Source organism: Rhineura floridana, chromosome 8 (assembly GCF_030035675.1).
Source record: "Rhineura floridana isolate rRhiFlo1 chromosome 8, rRhiFlo1.hap2, whole genome shotgun sequence".
In the NCBI taxonomy this organism is placed as follows: Eukaryota; Metazoa; Chordata; class Lepidosauria; order Squamata; family Rhineuridae; genus Rhineura; species Rhineura floridana.
Window position 1 is genome coordinate 21,870,247 of NC_084487.1, and position 21,713 is coordinate 21,891,959.

A 21,713-nucleotide genomic window follows, 5' to 3' on the forward strand; every position below is an offset into this window, starting at 1 on the left:
ACTTCGCTAATGCAGTGGTCTCAATTAGACACAATTAGACTAAAGCCCCACTCACATGGTGCTTGTTCTGCTTTTACGGCGGTTTTCGGGCATCGCGTGCCATTTTGTTCAATGAGTTCGGCGGTTTTTGCTTTTTGGCAGACGTCCAGAACGCAACCCACCGTATGAGTGGGGCCCTACTGTAATCTGAAAGAGCATTTGCTTTCCTATAAAGAAAATCCTGAGTACTAGTTACCCATATGCAAAATACCCAGGGCTGTATCCCACAAAGTTGTCCTGTTCGTGCAAGGACTGCTGTTTGCACAATGGACTTCCCTCCCTCTCCACTTGCCCCCCCATCTGCTCTTGAGGGTTGGGGTAAAACCCAGAACAGAAGGGGGGAGTGCAAGGGGAGGGGAGGAAGGGGAAGTTCTGTTGTGCAAGCAGAAGTCCTTGTGCAAACAACAAGGTGACTTTGCGGATACCACCCAAATGTCCCTTGTCAAGGACTAAATAGAGTTCCAAATAACTATCCCCAGATCTGCCCACACACACAATAGTTGTGGGAGGCAAAGTTTCCTCCTCTTTCTCGTATTCTAATAGATATATGCCATTTAAACATTGAAAGATTCAAATTAATTGAGCAAACAAAGCAAGAGCTGAAAACTCTTTAGGTTACTGTTAAGGAAGCAGAAGAAAATGGACTTACCAAGGGTTAATGTAAAATGCCAAGAGATAATCAGTCCATAGGCAGGAAGGTAACAGAGTTAGGAAAGCAAATACACTCCTACGCCTGTGAGTATTAATAGATAATATGCAGAGATTAAAAATAAAGCAAGGAGGATTAGTATGGCAAATACCGTAAAAGTCAAGAGAACAATCTACTACATGTTAAAATATAGGCAGGGAGCCCAGAAGAAGGGGCAAGGGTGCTAGAGCTCCCCCTGAGAGAGAGAATCGCCTTATCCTTATATACCCAGGACCAGAGCTTGGAAAAGTTACTTTTTTGAACTACAACATGGCACTGGCTGAGGCTGATGGGAGTTGTAGTTCAAAAAAGTAACTTTACCAAGCTCTGCCCAGGAGGTCACTGCGGTCTGCGGGAAGGTTCCTCCTGTAAGTTCCAAAGATATCAGAAGCTCGCTTGGGACCTGGAGCAGGGCTTGGAGCCAGTAACTTGCAGCAGGGCTTTCATTGTGCCTGCCCCTGTTCTGTGGAACAACATTCCTGTTGAGATATGACAAGCACCCACAGTCTGCACTTTCCAGAAACAATTTAAGATATTTTTGTTCTGGCAGGCTTTCCCAGCTGGATGAGTGGGTCTCGGCCATGGGTCTCCATTTTGTATTGCTTTAAACATATCTGCTGTCTTCTTTTTTTAACAGTTCTTGGCTGTTTTTATTGTCCATCGCCTTGAGACACTTATGTAGACATTCCTCTTTCAACAAGCCTTCTAAAACCTTTATCCCAGTTGGCATCTGTCTTGGATCCCAATTGATTTTGATTATTGATTGATTTATTATTTGATTTATATCCTGCTCTCCTCCCAGCAGGAGCCCAGGATGTATGTCCTGTTCTTTTAAGCTGTTCTTATATTTATAATTATTTTTATATATGCAATTGTTTAACTGTTTTTATACATGCAACTCTTTTAGACGTGTTATCGTATTGTAAACTGCTTCGAGATGCCCATGGGAAACGATTCATAAATATAATCATCATTGTCATCACAGAAGGTTATTGATAAAATAACCGCAATAATAACCAAGGGGCTGAGCATTCAAGAGGATCAGGCAAAAAGGACAATTGCTGTAGTCAAGGCTTGATGATGAAGAAGAGGAAGTGATACCCTGTTTTCTAGGACACAGCCACCAACTGTGCTGTCTTGCTTTAGCCTTGGGAGCAGAGCTTTACTGTATATCTGGTGCCATCTAGAGGTTTTGAACCACAACTCCCATCAGTCAGAGGGGGGATGATGGGTCATGGGATCAGCCATGGTCAGGGATGATGGGAATTGTAGCCCAAAATATCTGGAGGACACCAGGTTGGGGGAGGCTACTGTAGAGGGAGTTGAGATTGAAGAGGTAAAGCCCTGAACCCTGTGTCCCTCCACCTATTGTTGGACTACAATTCCCATCACCCCTAACCATTGGGCCATGCTGGCTGGGGCAGATGGGAGCTGGAGTCCAGGAACACCTGGAAGGCCACAGGCTCTTCATCACTGTTTTATTTATTCTACAGCATTCATGAACTGTGTTTTCTCAGTACAGCTGGCATCCCTTCCATGTTCAGTTTTTCATGTAATACTGGAACACCTTGAGTCCACCTTCCACCTTAAAAACACTTCCGATGCCCCTCTAGGCAGTGCTACGTTTTGCTAGCAATTTTGTAATCACACCAAATCAACACAAAGTTTTGGAGAGGATAGAAAACTCAGCATGTGAGAAAGAAAACCTCCAATTGTTAGGCTTCTGAAACCCCAAAGACTTCAAATTAATTTCTGATTTGCCTGGAAATAGCCAAGCTCTCCTCAACACACACCACACACACACACACACACACACACAGAGACAGAGAGAGAGTTTGGCCACTACAAATTCAACTAGCCTACTATCTTACCCTACTTGGAAAATCACATTTTCCAGCAGTTAATTGTTGCTGGTGTATAGAATGTCAGGCACTTGTGGGGAGGGGGTGAAGATGGGGACAAGAGGAAAGACTACTGGCCATGATTTATTTATTTATTTAATTTGTATCCCGCCTCTCCTCCCAGCAGGAGCCCAGGGCGGCAAACAAAGCACCAAAAAACTTTAAAACGTCATCAAAAAAGATCTTAAAATACATTAATACAAAACAGCATTAAAAACAATTTAAAAAACAACCTTAAAAAAGGCCATGATGGCTATGTTATGGCTCCAGCATGGGAGAAAATATTTATTTATAAGATTTCTTACTCTCCCCTCGCTCTAAGGTCCCAGGGTGAGTTACAACAATGATAAAACAGCTATAATTACATTAAAAAAAAACAAATAAAACCATTCCAGCCAAAACTGAAGAGTATAAATTCTGCAAAAGAGGGGGCCCATAAAACAAAATACCTTAGCTGCCTCTGAAAACCATTTGCTGGAAACCGCAGCAGCAGAAAGTGCTCTTGCACTGCTGTCCTGCTTGAGGGCTTCCCACAGGCATCTGAGTAGACACTGCAAGAACAGGATGCTGGACTAGATGGGCCTTTCGCCTGATCCTGCAGGGCTCTTCTTACCTTCTTAGGACCTCTTTCCACCCCTATTCCTTGCTTGCTACTATGAGACCAGGTAGGTATAGGAAGGAAGGAGGCTTGGAGAAATTTCAGGGGTCGTATCACTTGCTTTGTGTTTGAGAGGAATGTTACATGCCTCCGAAACTCATCTTTCCAAGTGGATTGCTGTGTTTTCAGGAGAGGAAAAGGGGAATACAATAAGTGGATGTCAGGGCAACCTTGCACTTGGTTTTATTAATAATACATGTTTGGAGGCAGCAGTTGCATTGAGATGGAACTGGAAGTGGAGTCAACCAGCTATGCCATACTCCCGGCAGCCAAGGACAGCATCCTTCTTTAACCACAACAGGGACACCTATTTATTTATTTATTTGTATCCCGCCCTTCCTCCCAGCAGGAGCCCAGGGTGGCAAACACATTTATTATTTCAATTTATTTATTATTTCAATTTATATACCGCCCTTAGCAGAATGGCTCTCAGGGCGGTGAACAAACAAGATAAAATACAATATATCATAGTAAAAAATCACAAAAACATGTACAAACAAACAACAGAAAGCACAACAAAAACGAAATACAACACAAATTAAGAAGGATACATGTTAAAAGTAGAAAGATTAAGAAAATTAAATTAAAAGATTAAAATGCCTGGGAGCATAAAAAGGTACCTGGCGCCGGAAAGATAGAAGTGTAGGCGCCAGGCGTACCTCTTCGGGGAGGCTGTTCCACAACTCACTTTAAAACACTTTAAAACATCATAAAAACAGACCTTAAATTACATTAAAACAAAACAACTTTAAAAACATTTTTTAGAAAAGCTTTAAAAACATCTTCAATAAAAAGGGTTAAAAAACATATTGTTTAGGGGAAAAAAGGTTTTAAAAAAACACATTAAAAAGCAATGCCAACACAGACGCAGATTGGGATAAGGTCTCAACTTAAAAGGCTTGTTGAAAGAGGAAACTCTTCAATAGGCACTGAAAAGATAACAGACATGGCGCCTGTCTAATAGTTAAGGGGAGGGAATTCCACAGGGTAGGTGCTGCCACACTAAAGGCCCGTTTCCTATGTTGTGCAGAACAGACCTTCTGATAAGAAGGCATCTGCAGGAGGCCCTCACCTGCAGAGCGCAGTGATCGACTGGGTATATACACCTTTTTATTTGCACTGCAGAGGCTCAAGTAAATTTAAGCCACTGGGCTGTTTGATTTTTGGTCTCTCCTTAGTGTTATTCTGGCTTGGATCTTTAATTAGCTAGTGTGTTTGATCTTCTGCTTTTGGAGCTGTTAACATGCCCTCCACATCAAAGAAGCCCCCCAAAAGGAGGATTAATGATTATTGTGAACGGCTCCATGCATCTGGGAGCTCAAGGAGGAAGTGAAGGTTGATTTCCACTTAGTTTATTAGCAGCATCAATATTTACAGGGCTTGCTGCTGGCTTTCATTCAGTTTGGGAAGGTATTTTTTCACCATCAAAAGACTTGCTTCCGTGCCACATCAAATCAATTTCTCCATTTGTGCCAGCTGGATGCACCCCATAACATCAGGGAAATGCTATAAAATTTGCCTGCTCTTCTAACCAGCCTTTTCATAGAATCATAGAATAGTAGAGTTGGAAGGGGCCTATGAGGCCATCGAGTCCAACCTCCTGCTCAATGCAGGAATCCAAATCAAAGCATTCCTGACAGATGGCTGTCCAGCTGCCTCTTGAATCCTCCAGTGTCGGAGAGCCCACTACCTCTCTAGGTAATTGGTTCCACTGTCATATGGCTCTAACAGTTAGGAAGTTTTTCCTGATGTCCAGTTGAAATCTGGCTTCCTGCAATTTGAGCCCATTATTCCGTGTCCTGCACTCTGGGACGATCGAGAAGAGATCCTGGCCCTCCTCTATGTGACAACCTTTCATGTACTCGAAGAGTGCTATCATATCTCCCCTCAGTCTTCATGCCTAGTTCTTTCAGTCTCTCCTCAAAGGGCTTTGTTTCCAGTCCCCTGATCAGCTTTGTTGTTCTCCTCTTTTAACTGATCACCCTGTAGTTCAGAGGTGACACATGATGGCAACTCCCTTTGGGTCAGAATATATAAATTTTTTTGCTATTGAAACAAAACAAAGTTTTACAAGACTCCCTCTTAGGCAGCTTCTCGGGGATTGCAGTGGCAAGCTGGTGGCTCCATGTCGGTGGGGCAATGGCATCTGCTCCAGGTTTTAGTCTGTTCTTTCAAGGGATTGGGGTCTTCCAAGCTGTTCAGGGAAAGCATATGTCTCGTATGGCGACATCTGCTGTCTCTTTTTCACATCACAGCAAGCCAAATTATGGCTTACTAGGACCACTCAAATGTAAGGGTTCACGGAGAGGAGCTCATAGCCATTTTGCTCCCCCCTAGTCCTTTTTGCTGCTGTGCTGCAGTGAGCCAAGAATTTTGGCTACAACAGGTGGCTAGCGAGGAGTAGGGATAGGGGAAAAAATTGATTCAGTTTGCAGAGAAAGCAGAATCTACCTAATCTGCACGTTGTGAAACAATAGAAGAACCAAAACACAGCCATCCTTCGAAATTTACACCTGTCTGAATTTTGCAACACAGTTCTCCAACCAACCAATGTTTACAAAAACACATCTGTTAGGGGAAAGTGTGCACAAAAACGTGTGTTTGTGAACGTAACATACAAAAATGTGTTATGTTAGGAGAAATCGCTCACAAAAATGTGTACGTTACTCAAAACGGCGTTCAGAAATGTGTTTATTGGGAGAAATTAACACTAAAATGCTGCAAAATTTTCACGAGCATTAAAAAAAAAAAGAACCACACATTGCTGCACAGATGTGCTGAATTTAAGATTGGGCAAATGAGAAACTGAGAGGACCAAAACGGGCAGATCCTTACATCCCTAGCAAAGAGAGAGCTGAACTATGAGCTTGCGCTTGGACGACGTGCTATACCAAACTGTGGGTTAGTTTACAACAGCGCAGGAATGAAGAAAGACTTAGGGAGGATTAAAGCTGTCGAGAGTTCCTCTCTTGGAGCCCACACACTCCAGGAAAGCCATCATTTGCATTACCCAATCAATTGTTTATTATGGTCGACTGAGCAATATACAAACGATGAACTATAAAATCACAGCCTCAATAGAGCCAATTATCCGTGATTAATGATGACAAGCTAGGAAGTAATAATCAGCAGGTCTAAGAGAAAACACAGCATTCAGATATTTTACCACCTGTTTGGTAATAGATTTATCAGTCCCTTGAAGGACGATGCTCATAAGGTTGCATATCTACACCACCACTATACCTTGCTATACTATACTAAACTATATTAGGGTCTTGCTTAACAAAGACAGTTGGGGGTGGAGTCTGCTGGAAAGAGTCCTGACTGGAGAAGAAAAATTAAAAAAGCATCTCAATCAGTATGTGTAGGACTGAAGTATGAAGACATGATCCTAAGCACATTTATTTTGTGCTTGTTGAACTACTTAGAAGCAACTTCCAAGGATAATCAGTGGGCTTAAGTATGTTTTTAAATTTGCAAATCCATGCAGAGAAAGGCATCTGGATCTCATGAGGTTAGCTTGGTTTGCAAATATTTAGGTCATACCCAGGTTTGTTCTACAAAACATCTGCAGTAACACCGACTTTCATCTGCAGTGTGAAAGAAATTAACTAATGGCCCTCGTGAGTGAGTAAGACCATTAACTGGTGATCCATTAAACATTTTCTCATTGCAGAGTGTAAATTTATCTCTGTGGAACCATTAACAGATTTATAGACCAGATTTTAGGTTCTCCAATGCTATAGGAGATCATATGTCCAGGGAAAGAAAACAGCATCTGTCTTCCCTGATTCACACAGCCAGATGTCTGTATATTACAGTTTCTCAGTGGATATAGCTAATGATAAAAGGCATGACCTTAAATCAAATCAAATGCAAAGCTTTAAAAGTCAAAGAGGACAGATAAAAGAGTACTAGTTCTACTGAATTGTATTGCTGTATTTTATGTGAACCATCTTGACAAACATGATGTTCTTGAAATGCAGTATAGATATTTATTTTCAGATAAATAAATGGTTATTTTGGAAAGAAAAACTGACAGGATCAGAAGTTGGCAGAAGTTTTGAAACCTGAAATTTGGGACTTGGAATTTTTGATCAGCGAATCAAAATTTAAAAAACCAAAAACAAATAAAGAGAGATTAACTGTTGAACTTAGCCCAAGGACACTGAGGCCCAGGTCTCTGCTGGGCAATGAAACTCATTGAGTGATGCTTAGCCAGCCTCACAGGGTTGTTGTGAAGATAAAATGGAGAGTGGGGAATATATGCTATCCTGAGCTCCTTGGAGGAAGGATGAGATAAAAATGGAATAAGTAAATAATGACAATAAAATAAATGAGGAAAAACACTTAAAAATTAAATCCAATTGATATATTTTAGGGCAGTAATGTTAAAATGTTATATCAACGGGGAGGTTGCCAATGAGGAAATGTGGGCCGCCATCTGAACAAGGGTTTATATCCCTGCTGTAGGATCACTTTCCATAGGTGAGAGGGATGCAAAGAGAGAGACTAGTGACCTCTTGCTTGTGGGCCCTAATTTGGTTCAAAACCTCTGCTCTTGAACTCTGCATACAGTGGGTGCTTCCAATGCTAGTCATACTCAGAGTAGACCCATTGAAATTAAAGGATATGACTAACCTAAGTCTATTAATTCCAATGGACCTATGCTGAGTAGAATTTAGTGGGATGCAGCCCAACAGCCATAATTTTAAGCACTGTAAATGAAAGATTTTAATCAGGGGATTGAAAATTCACATTTATTTATTTTTGCAAGCCAACTTGCATTAGATTATGATGCGAGATGATTCAGCTGCTTCCTTCTATTGGACTGAAAGTCGATGTGGTACAGTTGCAAGGTTGTTCAGCTGCACAGAACTCTTCTTGACTGAAGAAGAGACCTGTATACCCTGAAAACTTGCTCATTCTTTTAGCACAGGTATTCTAGCGAAAGTGGAAATCTTGTTGTTGGAGCCAGGTGTAAAAAGATAAAAACAGGGCTACCAATTTTCCCCTGGCAGCAGCCATTGCATCAGACTGCAGCAGAAAGAGCGAAGGGAAGCAGGGCCACTCCATTGGCTCTGCTGAGAGACCAGCAACTTAAAGTCTCCTTGGATCATTTTCCATCCCAGCTGGTCATTATAAAGACTTTGTAACTAAAAATAAGTCCCTGAGCTTGTTTTCCCCCCCTTTCCCTCCCCTTCTTTGTCCTTTTGTGCCATGCTTTTTAGATTGTAAGCCTTAGGATTTTTAGATGCTGCTCTGAGAACCGTTTTTGGCTGAGTGATAGGGTAAAAAAACCTCCAGATAAAAAAGAAAACAAAATGTAGATCCTATGAAACATGTTGGGTCCAACTGTTATCCTTTAAATTGTAATTTCTGCTTCATGGCAAACATGCCTTTAGTACCACTCCCCTATATATATATACATATATGTTGTAAACCGCCCAGAGAGCTTCGGCTATGGGGCGGTATACAAATGCAATAAATGAATGAATGAATAGGATTTCATGTATTTTAATTGTATTTTATGTATTTTAATTTACTTTAATGTTTTTGTGTTTTTTATTGTGTATAATTTTATTATGCATGTGTGTGCTTTTATTGTTAGCCGCCCTGAGTGCCCTATCGTGGGGTAGAAGGGCGGGACAGAAATATTTTAAATAAATAAATAGTTTAGAGTTAGGAGAAAAAGGCAAATAGCATAGATGTAGTAAACCTTTTGACATAAACTTACCAGTTATATGGCAACTTTCCATCTCTCTCCAATGAAGCAAAGTTCACAAAGGTTCCAGCTCCACACTCCCTGGTTTAAGAAGAAAACCTTAAGTTACTATGGTGGATCTATCTCTCTGTCTTGGTGGTGGAGATGGGGGAGAAAATGGATTCAGTTCACATTTCAGCACAGTGGTTGCACCATGTCAGTGGCGCAGTAGAATCTGCTCCGGGGGGGGTTTGTCCAGACTTTTAAGGAGCTGTCCAAGGTGCTGAATCTATAGCTCCTTGAAAGTTTGCCTTAAAACACAGAGCAGATTCCACGGCCCCACTGTCATGGAGCCACCAGCTGCCACTGTTTTAATGTGCACCTACCTAATTCAGACCTCCTGAAACACTACACAAAGCGAAACACAGCTATCCTTTGAAATTTGCACTTTCCAAATTTTGCAGTGCAATCCTCCAACCCAAACATGTGTACAAAATGCATGTATTAGGGGAAAGCGTCCATAAAAATGCATATGTTAATGACAATAATATACAAAATGCATTATATTAGGCAAACATGTGTACAAAATGTGTATATTAGGAGAAATGAGTACTAAAACGCTCACCGATTTTCTTGATGACAAAAAAAAACTGATGAGGAAATATGGAAAATTAAACTTAAGGTCAAAAAGGAAAGAGACTGAAAATGACAGATCCCTCTATCCCTAGTTGGTGGATGGAATTAACTCAACAGCAGTCACCTAAAGCTTGAATAAGATTAAGCAGACTGTCTTTTGGATGTCTAATAATCTGTAGACTGACACCTTGATCCAGCAAGGAATAGGTCTAAATGGTCAATCTACTGCTGCTGAAATGCCCTCTTTGATACCACTACTATAGATACCCTAGTATTGATGACACTGACTGGCAGTGCCTCTGCAGGGTTTCAGGTTGGGGAATCTCTCAGTCCTACCTGGAGATGCTGGGAATTGAGCCTGGGACCTTCTACATGCACAGCAGATGCTCTACCACTGCGCTATGGCTCTTCCCTCATAGGAGCACAGGTGCAAGATCCTTGTCCTCTCTTTCACCGGGCTGCCCTATTCCACGTACGTACGGCACCTGGCTGGATAGTGGGGGTGGCAACAGAGACCATCCCTAGACAAGTATACTAGATTTGAGAAGGTTTTGACAATATTTTTAAGCATTTGCTTTTCAGCCGTTTAGCAACAAGCGAGGAAGATTGTGGCTGCAACCTGCAGCATGCTTACAAGGAAGCCCATTGGACACGGTGAGGCTTACCTCTGAGTAATCATCTATAGAAGTGCATGGTTAGACTTTGTATCAAAGTAGACACAGCATTTGAGATCTGGGATCAGGTTTTCTCATGCTCCCCCCCCCCAGTGTAATAGCAGCTGGGTGTGTATGAAGAAAACCTGATCACAATCTCGTTGTTGGGAGGTGTGGGTTCTAACACTTCTTCTCTTCCTCTCCTCCGGCCTTGTTTTCCCTCTAAGTCAGAGTGGGTCCAGTTTGGCCCACGTGGCCATTTTGCTCAAGCCATGCCCACCTGTCACTCAGCCGACTTGTAATGTCAGCTGATGGGTGGGACAGCAGGATTCAATTCTGCAGTGGCTGCGGCTGCTTGTTTCCAATTGCAAACTGTAGCTTTGTTGCTGAGTCAGACCATTGGTCAATCTAGCTCAGTATTGTCTACACTGACTGGCAGCAGCTCTCCAGGACTCCAGACTTGGTACGTTCCAAGCCCTACCTGCAGAGCCCAGGGATTGAACTGCAGACCTTCTGCACTCAAGGTAGATGCCCTACCACTGAGCTACGGCCCCTTCCCCAAAGCGCTGAACATGGGGCTGATAATGTTCTTTGGGAACCACACCGAAGGGATTTGGCAGGTGGGCGCGACAGCCCCCCTGTCACATTTGGCCCACGAGGCTGATCCTGATAAGAATCTGGCCCATGGAGCCAAAAAGGTTCCCCACCTCTACTGTAAGTAATGAACAATTCAGGCTGGAGAACAGAGTGGGGGGAAAGGTTAACCATCCTCTGTGAGAGCACTGCAGTCCTGATCCAACCAGCCATTGTAAAATTGGTTTACAGAACAATTAAGAGATAGGAGATCTGCGCATAGCCCTTGGTAACTAGCAAGATTTCTCTGCCATTCTTAACATCTGCGAGCAAATCACAGAAGAGCACTGTATTTATTGCCAGGTCATGGGACAGAAAAAGTGTGTATCACCTGGATAACAGCTGTAGCTATAAATAAGAGCAAAGCATACATAATCCACTTTAAGAGGGCTCTGCTATTCCAAGTGCACATGCTTCACCTGGAATGTATAATGTACATTAAATGCATCCCAGTTAATAAAACACCATGTCTGCAGGAGAACCAATTAACACCTGTGGGGTTTTTTTGCAGACTGATGCTTTGAAATGCAATTACATACTTTGTTAACCTTGAAAGGAAAGAGGAAATTATTTTTTCACACACAGCATGCTTTAGGATTATAAGGAAATACGGATTCCTTATCCTTCTGCAAGACTTTCATTGTACAGAAGAACTCCTGCTGTTGATAGATGTTTGCAGAATCAGTGATTCAATCAGCTTGGTAGCCAGAATGGGATCAATTCTCAGACAAAGGATGGGACTTTAAGGGGTAGTGACAGCCATACAAACAAGGTTGCTGGGGCAGCGGATGGAATAGTCAGTTGCTCATTAGTTAATTCATCTACATATGCATAAATAAAGAAATGACCCATTGCTAATCATTAGGAGGAACCTGAGATGAACTTATTGAGGGGAATGCCTGGTTTAGCCAAGATGTATCCATATAGAATTATAGAATATTAAAGTTGTAAGGGACCCTAGAGGTCATCTATTCCAACCCTACCTTTCTTGTCAGGTTCAGCCCTGCCCAGATCTGGAACATGAGGTTTTCTCAGAAAAGGAGCAGGACTGCCCAGTAAACATCTGTACCACCAGAGACTCTGAGGATCCTTTTGACCTAGGCATTCCACCCACTAGACTTGGAGGTCCTGCAGTGGTTGCCTAAGTTCTTGTCTGGCTCTGGAACCCACCCTCCATCACCCACAGACCCCACAGAAGCAGAGAGATGATGTGCCAGGCAAGACCCTCAGGGCTACCAGTGAAGTGCCCAGCTATCTGCATATAAACCTACCCAGGAGGAGGGGGAAGCTCACATAAGCACCTGCCTGAAAAAAGGGCCTGGCTGAGAACTAGTAAAGGGCTGAGGGGCCCTCCCCTTCCTATGTAAGCAATCTGCCTGAGCTCAGTTGTTGGGAAACCAACAGCTCCTTTGAAGGTCCAGGGCTGAGACCTTCCTCGATGCTGGATTCTACGGCATCCAGTCAGATGGTGTCCAGCCTCTACTTGCAGTAAACCCTGCCAGCAAAGGCAAGCCTCATCACCTCCTGAGGCAGTCTTTCCCATTGCCAACCAGCTCTTGTGGCGAGTTCCCTCATGGGCAGCCCAGCCTGCTTCCTTGCATGTCTGGAGCAACAGAGAACAGCTTTGGGCTCTATTCTATGTGGCAGCCCTTCAGATATTGGAAAACAGCTATTGAGTCCTTTCCTTTCTCCAGGCTGAACATAAGAAGCCACCTTACGCTGAGTCAGGCCAGTGGTCCATCCAGCCCAGCGTTGTTTACACTGACTGGCAGCAGCTCTCTAGGGTTCCAGAGAGGGGACACTCCCAGCTCTACCTGGAGATGCTGGGGATTGAACCTGGGATCTTCTCCATGCATAGTTGCCCTGCCACTGAGCTATGGCTCTTCCTCATAAGATTTGGTTTCCCTTTAGATGAATGATGGGTCTCATGATACCAAGTTCCTAGCTCAGTGTTGCATACTCTTGTTTCCTTTTCCCTTTACAAATCATTGCGGGCATTAGAAGACAAAAGCTAGCCTACCTAGCCATTTGTAGGTGTTTTCTCCGGAGGACAATAAGTGTTACAAGGAGCAACCCTATCAGAAGGATGCTCAGGATGGCTAGGACAGAGATCACGACCACGTTGGGATTCATCTCTGTAACTGCAGATGCAAGGAAAAGGATGCAGGTTAAGGAGTGCACAAGACATCAGTGTTAATGCTAATTTGACACGAAAAGACAACAATATGTGGAGGGTGACCTCTGCATTAACTCACTTCTGCTAATGATAGCTTCCTTGAGAGTCGCTCCACAAAGGCTGTGGCTAAATTGAACCTGTCCAGGCTCTAAGATTTGCCACAGAGACCTGGCAGGCAGGCCCACCACTAAGATCTATCAAGTAGGCAGGGACAAGAAGAGGGCCCTTTTTGGAGACAGGGCCTTTTTGGTTGTGGCACCAGTGGTACTTTTGGTGATTAGTCACAATAATCAGGGCTCACCAACAACATCTGCCCTCTAGATGTTGCCGGACTACAACTCCCCTCATCCCTCACCATTATCTGTGTTGCCTGGGGCTGATGGGAGTTGGGAGTCCAACAATATCTGAATGGCACTATGTTGGCTATCCCTGGAGGAACCTGCAGTTTACATTAGAAGTGCAATGGGAAAGGATTAAGAATGGTTGTACTGGAAAGGCACAGAGAGAGAAATGGAGAATCAGAGGAGTTCCACTCACCCATTGTGGAGACAGCAATGAAAGTGGGGACGCTGGGGCTGTCGTGGCTGAAGCTGGTAACACTGCAATTGTAGGACGTGGCAGGCAGAAGGCTGGAGATTGTCACTACATGCGAAGAAACAGTGACAGGCTCCTACATGCATCAGGTGGGAGGAAAGAGGATGTGGTTAGCGGTCACTCCAATTAGAAATCATTTTATTTAAAAAAAAAAGTGCTGTATGCAATGCTGTACGGCCTTACCTGGAAGCAAACCCCACTGAACTCAGTGGGTCTTGGTTCTGAATTGACATGCACAGAATGCCCTATGAGGAAAGGTTACAACATTTGGGGCTGCTTAGTTCGGGGGGGAAAGGCAAGAAAGGGGGGGAACATGATGCAATTACGCATGGAGTGGAGAAAGTGGACAGAGAGAGGATTTTCTCCCTGATAGTATTAGAACCCAGGGTCATCTAATGAAGCTAAACAACCAACAAAAGAAAGCACTTCTATGGAAACTACGGAATTCGCTACCACAAGAGGATGTGATGGCCCCCAACTTGGACGTCTTTAAAAGTGGATTGGAAAAAATTCACGGAGGAACAGGCTGTGATGCCTGTGTTGTAGCTGCACTGTCAGAGGCAGTATGCTGGGGATCACAAGTGGGAGAGTGCTGTTGCACTCAGGTGCTGCTTGTGGGCTTCCCACAAGCATGTGAGATCAGAATGCTGAACTAGATGGGCTCTTCTAAAATTCTTATGAACTTGCTGTTAATGTTATTGGAATAGGCAACATTCATTAATTAAGAGCCAGTATGCAAAGAGAAAGAGCCACTCAAGGGCTAATGTATATAGGACCAGGAAGTTAAGTGGCCTTCCTCAGTTGCGAGTTTAGTTTCTCTTTCATTTTCTTCCTTACTTCTTGCCATAACCAGTAAGGACTGGTGTCAAGTTAAAGATCTAGTTTAAACCTTACGGCTGTATCTGTCTTCCTTGTAATAAGACAAAGACAGTGGCGGATGGTGGCTCCATGCCAGTGGGGCAGTGGAATCTATTCCAGTTTTTAGTCTGAACTTTCTGAAGCACTCTGGACAGGTCTTTGAAAGTCTGCACTAAAACCCAAAGTAGATTCCACTGCCCCACTGACATGAAGCCACCAGCCCACACTGGACAAAGAACCTACTCTGCAACAAATGTGACGTTCCCCAATCCTAAGCATGCTTACTCAGAAGCAAGTCCCATTCATTTCAATGGGTTGCTAGTCTGTAGAAATTGCTTGCCTGCAGAAATGTTCATAAAATCAGAGTAGGGATGTGCCCAAAGTTCATATCTGATTTTTCCCTTCAATATTTTATGCAAATCCTCTTTTGTTCTCTTTTTGGAGCAATGCAAATCCTCTCTCTCTCGCCAATGCATAATTGGACACCTGACCACCCTCCATGCAATATATAGAGCAAGAATCATGCTACTGAAAGGGCCCTTGATTTCCACTATACTCTATTCACTGCACAAACTGCATCAAAACTGGTGAAAGGACACAGTCTGATATCCCAAGATCATACATTGCAGGCGATATCGCTCTTCCAGAAGGGCTGGATCGAGGTTTGAGAAGGCCCTGGGCAAAAGACCCTTTGGTGGACCCCTCTTAGGTTGATGGTTTACCTAAAGATGGCAACAGCACTCCAAAAACAGCTGGAAGCTGCTATTTTAATTTCCCACAATGTCCCAGAGCACCCAATGTAGTGTTACTCTGGATCACTGAGGGAATTCAAATGGAGTCTTGCAGACCCAGCTGTCCAATATGGAAGGTTCAGGGCAGATGTCACCACTGATGGTTCCTCCTGGGCCTGCTTCCAACACTGTGCCACTTAAAAATAGAGTTATGTGTTTTGCAGCTCACCCTGTTCAAGTACTCTCTGTGCATGGAAAGGTATACCATTCAGAATTATATGTGATCTTTGTATTAATTTATTCATTTGGATAATTTATGTTGCCCAAATTAATTTGTAAGAAATCAATCATTTAGTGTGGCAGCATCTACACTTCAGAACTCCCTGCCTATTGAAATCAGGCAGGTGCCCTTGCTGTACTCTTTCTGGTGGTTGCTTAAAACATTCTGTTTAGAAAAGCCCATGTAGACATGTATTTATTTATTTATTTATAATTTGATTTATATCCCTCCCTTCCTCCCAGCAGGAGCCCAGGGTGGCAAACAAAAGCACTAAAATCACTTTAAAACATCATAAAAACAGACTTTAAAATACACTAAAACTAAACATCTTTAAAAACTTTTTTTTAAAAAAAACTTTGAAGCCATCTTTTAAAAAAGGGTTAAAAACATATTGTGTTTATATGACTTTCTCCTATCATTCAGTTCACTGCACAGGCTCTCACCTTGTGCAGGGACTACACATGAGTCATATACCCTCCACACTACCATTCCCCTCCAGATTGGTTAGAAAGAAAGAAAGAAAGAAAGAAAGAAAGAAAGAAAGAAAGGGTAGTGCCCTCACCCTCGGGACTCCCCAAGGGGCAACTCCCATCGGGGGTGACCCTGCCGACGGCAGTCCTGCCACCCAAGGGCAGCAGGGCTTTTATGCCTCCTGAGTCCTGACCCAGCCAGGAGCTGATGCAAGAGGCTGCAAGATTAACTGCAGCCTCTCTCTGGAGCAGCCTTTCCCAACCAGTGTGCCTCCAAATATTGTTGGACCACAACTCCCATCAGCCTCAGCCAGCATTGCCAATGGCTGAGGCTGATGGGAGTTGTGGTCCAACAACATCTGGAGGCACACCGGTTGGGAAAGGCTGCTCTGGAGCAAGGGTCAGGCAGGGGGTCCCAGTCCTTGCAGCACTCAAAAGACAGCAAAAAGAGAAAAAGGGGCGGGGAACCCCAAAATGTTTGAAAAAATGTTTGAAAAAATGTTTATTATAACAAAAGCCCAACACGTTTCAGCCACTCAGTAGTTTGGCCTTTGTCAGGGGCAAATCTAGCAAATCTGCTTTAGAAAAGAATATTATGATTTTTTTTACAGCCCCTGATGAACGCCAAACTACTGAATGGCCAAAATGCGTTGGGCTTCTGTTAAAATAAACATTTTTTCCAAGCGTTTTGGCATTCCTCCCCTTTTTCTCCTTTTGCTGTTTGTTTGCTTGCCACCTTCTGCTAGCAAAAGACAGCAACCCAGAGGAGCAAGCAGCAAGCACCCAGATGCTCAGTTATTCATTCCCAGGGCAGATGTAGAAGTTAAGACTAAAACACATGTCTTTTTAGCCTACTGTTGATTTTAATTATTGTTTGAATGTTTTCAAACCTCTGTTTTTAAAGGTTGTAATGTTTTTATTTTCTGTAAAGTCCTTACAGGTTTTATTACAATCTAACAGTGCATAATTTTTGCTACAGAACAGTTTGCAACAGTAAAAAAAGAGAAAAAGGATACATACAATCCATAAAATAACACAATCCTTAAAAGCCAGACTGGATTATTGCAATGCGCTCTACATGCGGCTGCCCCTGAAGAAGACCCAGAAATTTCAACTGGCCCAAAATGCAGCAGCCAGATTACTGACTGGGGTTGCTTTTCGATCTCATATAACTCCTGTTTGAAAATAGCTGCATTGGTTGCCAGTTCGTCTAGGGGCCTACTTCATGGTACTTATGCTAGTGTTTAAAGCCCTAAACAACTTTGATCTCAACTATCTGAAAAACTGCCTCCTTCCCTACAGACCCTCTCAGGTGTTGAGATCAGCAGAGGAGGCCCTTTTGGTAGTTCTGCCACCCTCAGAAGCTCAGGAGGGCCCCCCAGGAGAGACCACTCTCTGTGGCAGCCCCTAAATTGTGGAATTCCCTCCCTACTGAGGTGCATCTGGCAATGTGGGCTCCTACAAGGAGCTCCTATATGCCACCCTGGGCTCCTACTGGGAGAAAGGGCGGGATATAAATGTAATAAATACAGTAGGACCCTGCTTTTCGGCGGCCTGCTTTTTGGCATTCCACTAATACGGCGGCTTTCAATTAGAGTAAGGCCCCACTCATACGGTGCTTGTTCTGCTTTTACAGCATTTTTCAGGCATTGAGCATCATTTTATTGATGGAGTTCCACTTTTCAGCAGGTTTCACTTTTAAGCGGGGGTCTGGAATGTAACCCGCCGTATGAGTGGGGCCCTACTGTAAATAAAATAAAATAAACCTCACTGTAGAGCTTTAGGTGAATCCTGAAGATGCACCTCTTTATGCTAGCCTTTGACAGATTTTTAGGACTCACCCTATTTTGTGACAGATTTTCAGGACTCACCCTATTTTGTGATTCTGGTTGTTGTAAATTGTTTTTAACACGGTATTTTAAGGTTGTTGCAAACCACCCTGGGACCTCTGGATGAAGGGGGGGCAATAAATGCTAATGCTAGTAATAATAATATTAACCCAACAAGTCATAACAAATCACTAAATAGCAATTGCTAATTGCAGCAGCAGCAGAACTGTGGGCAGTGGGGGGGATTTTTCTATGGGGCAGCAAGAAATCCCCTGCCTGCATTCACAAGCACTACAGTCCTGGAAAGGCTGCACCATGTGATAGCGATGAATGTGGAGTTCAACTCTTGAATTCCTAACCACAGGATGGCGTGACACATAAAACATACATAGGGGAAGGTGCCAAAGCCAAATCAAGCCACAAGCATGAATCAATGGTTTATTTGTTTTTCCTGCAATAACTCAGTGATCTTTTTCAGTTTTTGTTTTTTCCTGGCTTTGTAACCAGTTCCATAACAGCAACATGACTCATGTCAGCAAAGGGCAAAGCACAGAGAAGTTATCCCTGGAGGTGGATGTTATGAAACATATACAACAGGCAAGATCTTTCTTTTAGCAGACACCTCTATAAAGGGTGAAGCAGTGCAGAGATGAAAACGAAAGGTCATGGTGATGCAACAGGAGAGAAATATTTACAAAGGCTGTCAACACAACTGATGAGGGCACATTTTTATTTTATTTACTTATAAAAACATTTATATACCACCCTTTCACACAACATCAGGGCAGTGCACAGCAACATAAAAAATCATCTTTAAAAGCAAAACAGATTGGCCCAGAGGCCAGAGGTTCCTCACCCCATCCAAAAGAATACCTTTTATGTATTGATTGTTCGGATTCTTTTAGACTACTTCTCAGGTAAACTTCCAGTCATTTCCAAGCATAAGTGTTACAACAAACATTAAAATATGATCAAGCTACATTAGAAAAAATGGATTAAACCATAACAGAATCCAGTTAACGGAAAATGTTCCTGATGTCCTCCCTCCCCCATCCTTTATTACTGTTAGGAGCAACTTTGAGCTCAACTTCGTAGCTGGAAAAGTGTCATAGGAATATTCAAGCTAGAGTTGTGTGCAAATGGCCTCTAGAAATTCTCCACATCATGGGGGCAGAGAAATTGGAGGAAAAACTGCACTGAATTCCTTTGGGGGGGGATTCTCCAACAGTCTCTGAGGGACGGGGAGGCTAACCATAAATAGGGGGGCATTAGCACACCTTCTTTCTTCTTTCTAAACCCCACGCATACTCTGATGCTGCGAGTGGGCATAGCATCATTTCAAGGCATTGTGGCAGGGAAATGGCAGTCGCCACAACAAAACAGCGAAGAACATTTGGAGATAATTCTGCAAAGTAGCCTTCTTTTTCTAGGAAGGGGCTGAGAAACAGAAAAATCTCACAAATTTTCTAAGAAAAATGTCTTCTGATAAATTTCAGCTCCACTCAACTCAAAGCACATCCAAGGCAAAGCCTATGAAAACTTTCCAGATCAGATTAAAACCAGAAATCTCTGGCCTTAAATTAAACTGACAGATGTCCAAGAGCACCTTCTCTCACGTGGGTTTCTGCATGAATTGGAGTCACTGGATGAAGGTTTGACTTTGAAACTGATTAGAATAGCTTTCCCAGTGGTGGCTCCTTTTGGAAACAAACGCCATGTTCCCGCAAAGTATACTGGGTCAGCTCCATTTCTTGTTTAAGAAAACACTGAATGCCTTTTTTCATTTGGTAGGCATTCGGGGCCATTGGCAGAAATGGAGTGTCTGATTACTGAGGTTGTTGTTATGTGACTTCATGTCGATTATGACTTATGGCAACCCTATGAATCAGCGACCTCCAATATCATCTGTTATAAACCACCCTGTTCAGATCTTGTAAGTTCAGGTCCGTGGCTTCCTTTATGGAATCAATCCATCTCTTGTTTGGTCTTCCATTTTTCTACTCCTTTCTGTTTTTCCCCAGCATTATTGTCTTTTCTAGTGAATCCTATCTACTCATTATGTGTCCAAAGTATGATAACCTCAGTTTCATCATTTTAGCTTCTAGTGACAGTTCTCGTTTAATTTGTTCTGACACCCAATTATTTGTCTTTTTCGCAGTCCATGGTATCCGCAAAGCTCTCCTCCACCACATTTCAAAGGAGTTGATTTTTCTCTTATCCACTTTTTTCACTGTCCAACTTTCACATCCATATATAGAGATTGGAAATACCATGGTCTGAATGATCCTGACCTTATTGTTCAGTGATACATCTTTGCTTTTAAGGACTTTTCTAGTTCTCTCATAATGCCCTCGCCAGTCCTAGCCTTCTTCTAATTTCTTTTTTTTTTTTTTCAATAATTTTTATTCAAATTTTCATAAAACATACAAGACGAAATCATAAAACATTCAAAGACAAAAAACAAAATCAAAAATAGTTAAACAAAAAAAAAAAAGAAAAAAAAAACAAAAATAAAAAAGAAAGAGTAAAATATTGACTTCCCATTTGTCAAAGATCAAATCAGTTATAAGTCTATAATATATAACAATCCTGTCTCTTAAGTCATATTATAAAATCACTTTCCTCCAGTAGTTATCTTACTTAATCATCAAATCTCATAAACATTACTTTATTCTTTCCACAAAAAGTCAAAGAGAGGTTTCAATTCTTTAAGAAATATATCTATCAATTTTTTTTCCAGATAAGCATATCGATTAATCCATCTCATTACTAATTATGATAATCTTATTGTCATAACCATAGTCAAAATAAACATTTCAATTAATCCATCACATCAGAATCTGTTAGGTTCAGTAATTTCAGTAGCCATTGTTCTATTATCCCTATTAGTTCCATTTTCCATCTTCCATCTTCAGTAGTCTTGTTAAGTCCAGTAATTTCAGTATCCAATCTTCCATTATCAGTATTCCATAATAATCTTGCTGTCAAAACCATAGTCATATAGTAAGAGTCTGATGGGAATTACCTCTATCCCAAATATTTTCTTGCCATCCATTCTGAATAGGTTGCTGAAATACTGCTGTAAAATCATATCTCTGTTCTTTTTTTCAAAATACACTGGGTCATCTCTTGAAAGTTTTTCCATTGTCACATGGCTGCAGTTAATTCCATAGATTTTCTCTATATTGGGCTCCATCACATCAATCCAGTCCAGAAGATTATCCATGCCGTTGATAACTTTATCTCTAGAATCTTCATTAATTTCTTCAGAGATAACATTGAGTTCCAAACAATAGATTTTATTTCTAAAGTCCATAGACTCCAAATCTTGTTCCTGTTCCACGTTTGTTCCAATCTCCGGGATCTCCTCTCTCACAGGGACCCCTGTTCCAGTCTCCAGGGTCTCCTCTCTCACAGGGACCCCTGTTCCAGTCTCCAGGGTCTCCTCTCTCACAAGGACCCCTATGTCTTTAATCTCCTGTGTCTCCAAACAATAGATTTTGTTTCTAAAGTCCATAGACTCCAAATCTTTTTCCTGTTCCACGTTTGTTCCAATCTCCGGGGTCTCCTCTCTCACAGGGACCCCTTCCAGGGTCACCTCTCTCACAGGGACCCCTATATCTTTAATCTCCTGCTTCATTTTACTCAATTCAATTTTCAGCTCCTTACAACCCTGTCGCAGGTTTTGTTTCGTTATCTCAATCTCATCCATTATTTTCTGAAACATAGTTATTTCCAGATTCTCAGCCACTTTCTTAATTGCCATTTTAAAAGAAAAATATAGGAAAACCACTTCTTATTTCAGCAACAATTGGGTTAATACTCCAAACTTGGTGACATCACAGTATAAACAGAGCAGACAG

The 21,713-nt window shown here is 42.4% G+C and overlaps 1 protein-coding gene across 6 annotated transcripts in view; it reads right to left on the reverse strand.

Annotated features, from left to right (window-relative positions):
- Positions 1–21,713, reverse strand: part of PTPRO (protein tyrosine phosphatase receptor type O) — a 99,965-nt gene that overhangs the window by 38,724 nt on the left and 39,528 nt on the right. For 4 of the 6 annotated variants that reach the window (XM_061638507.1, XM_061638506.1, XM_061638511.1 and 1 more), the window contains 4 exons: positions 13,626–13,758; positions 12,933–13,053; positions 9,024–9,092; positions 689–772 (listed from right to left, as the gene is read on the reverse strand). In XM_061638507.1, coding sequence (XP_061494491.1) covers positions 689–772; positions 9,024–9,092; positions 12,933–13,053; positions 13,626–13,758 — 407 coding nt within the window. The remainder of the gene's footprint in view (positions 1–688; positions 773–9,023; positions 9,093–12,932; positions 13,054–13,625; positions 13,759–21,713) is intronic. The other 2 variants (XM_061638510.1, XM_061638509.1) reach the window with 1 other exon arrangement.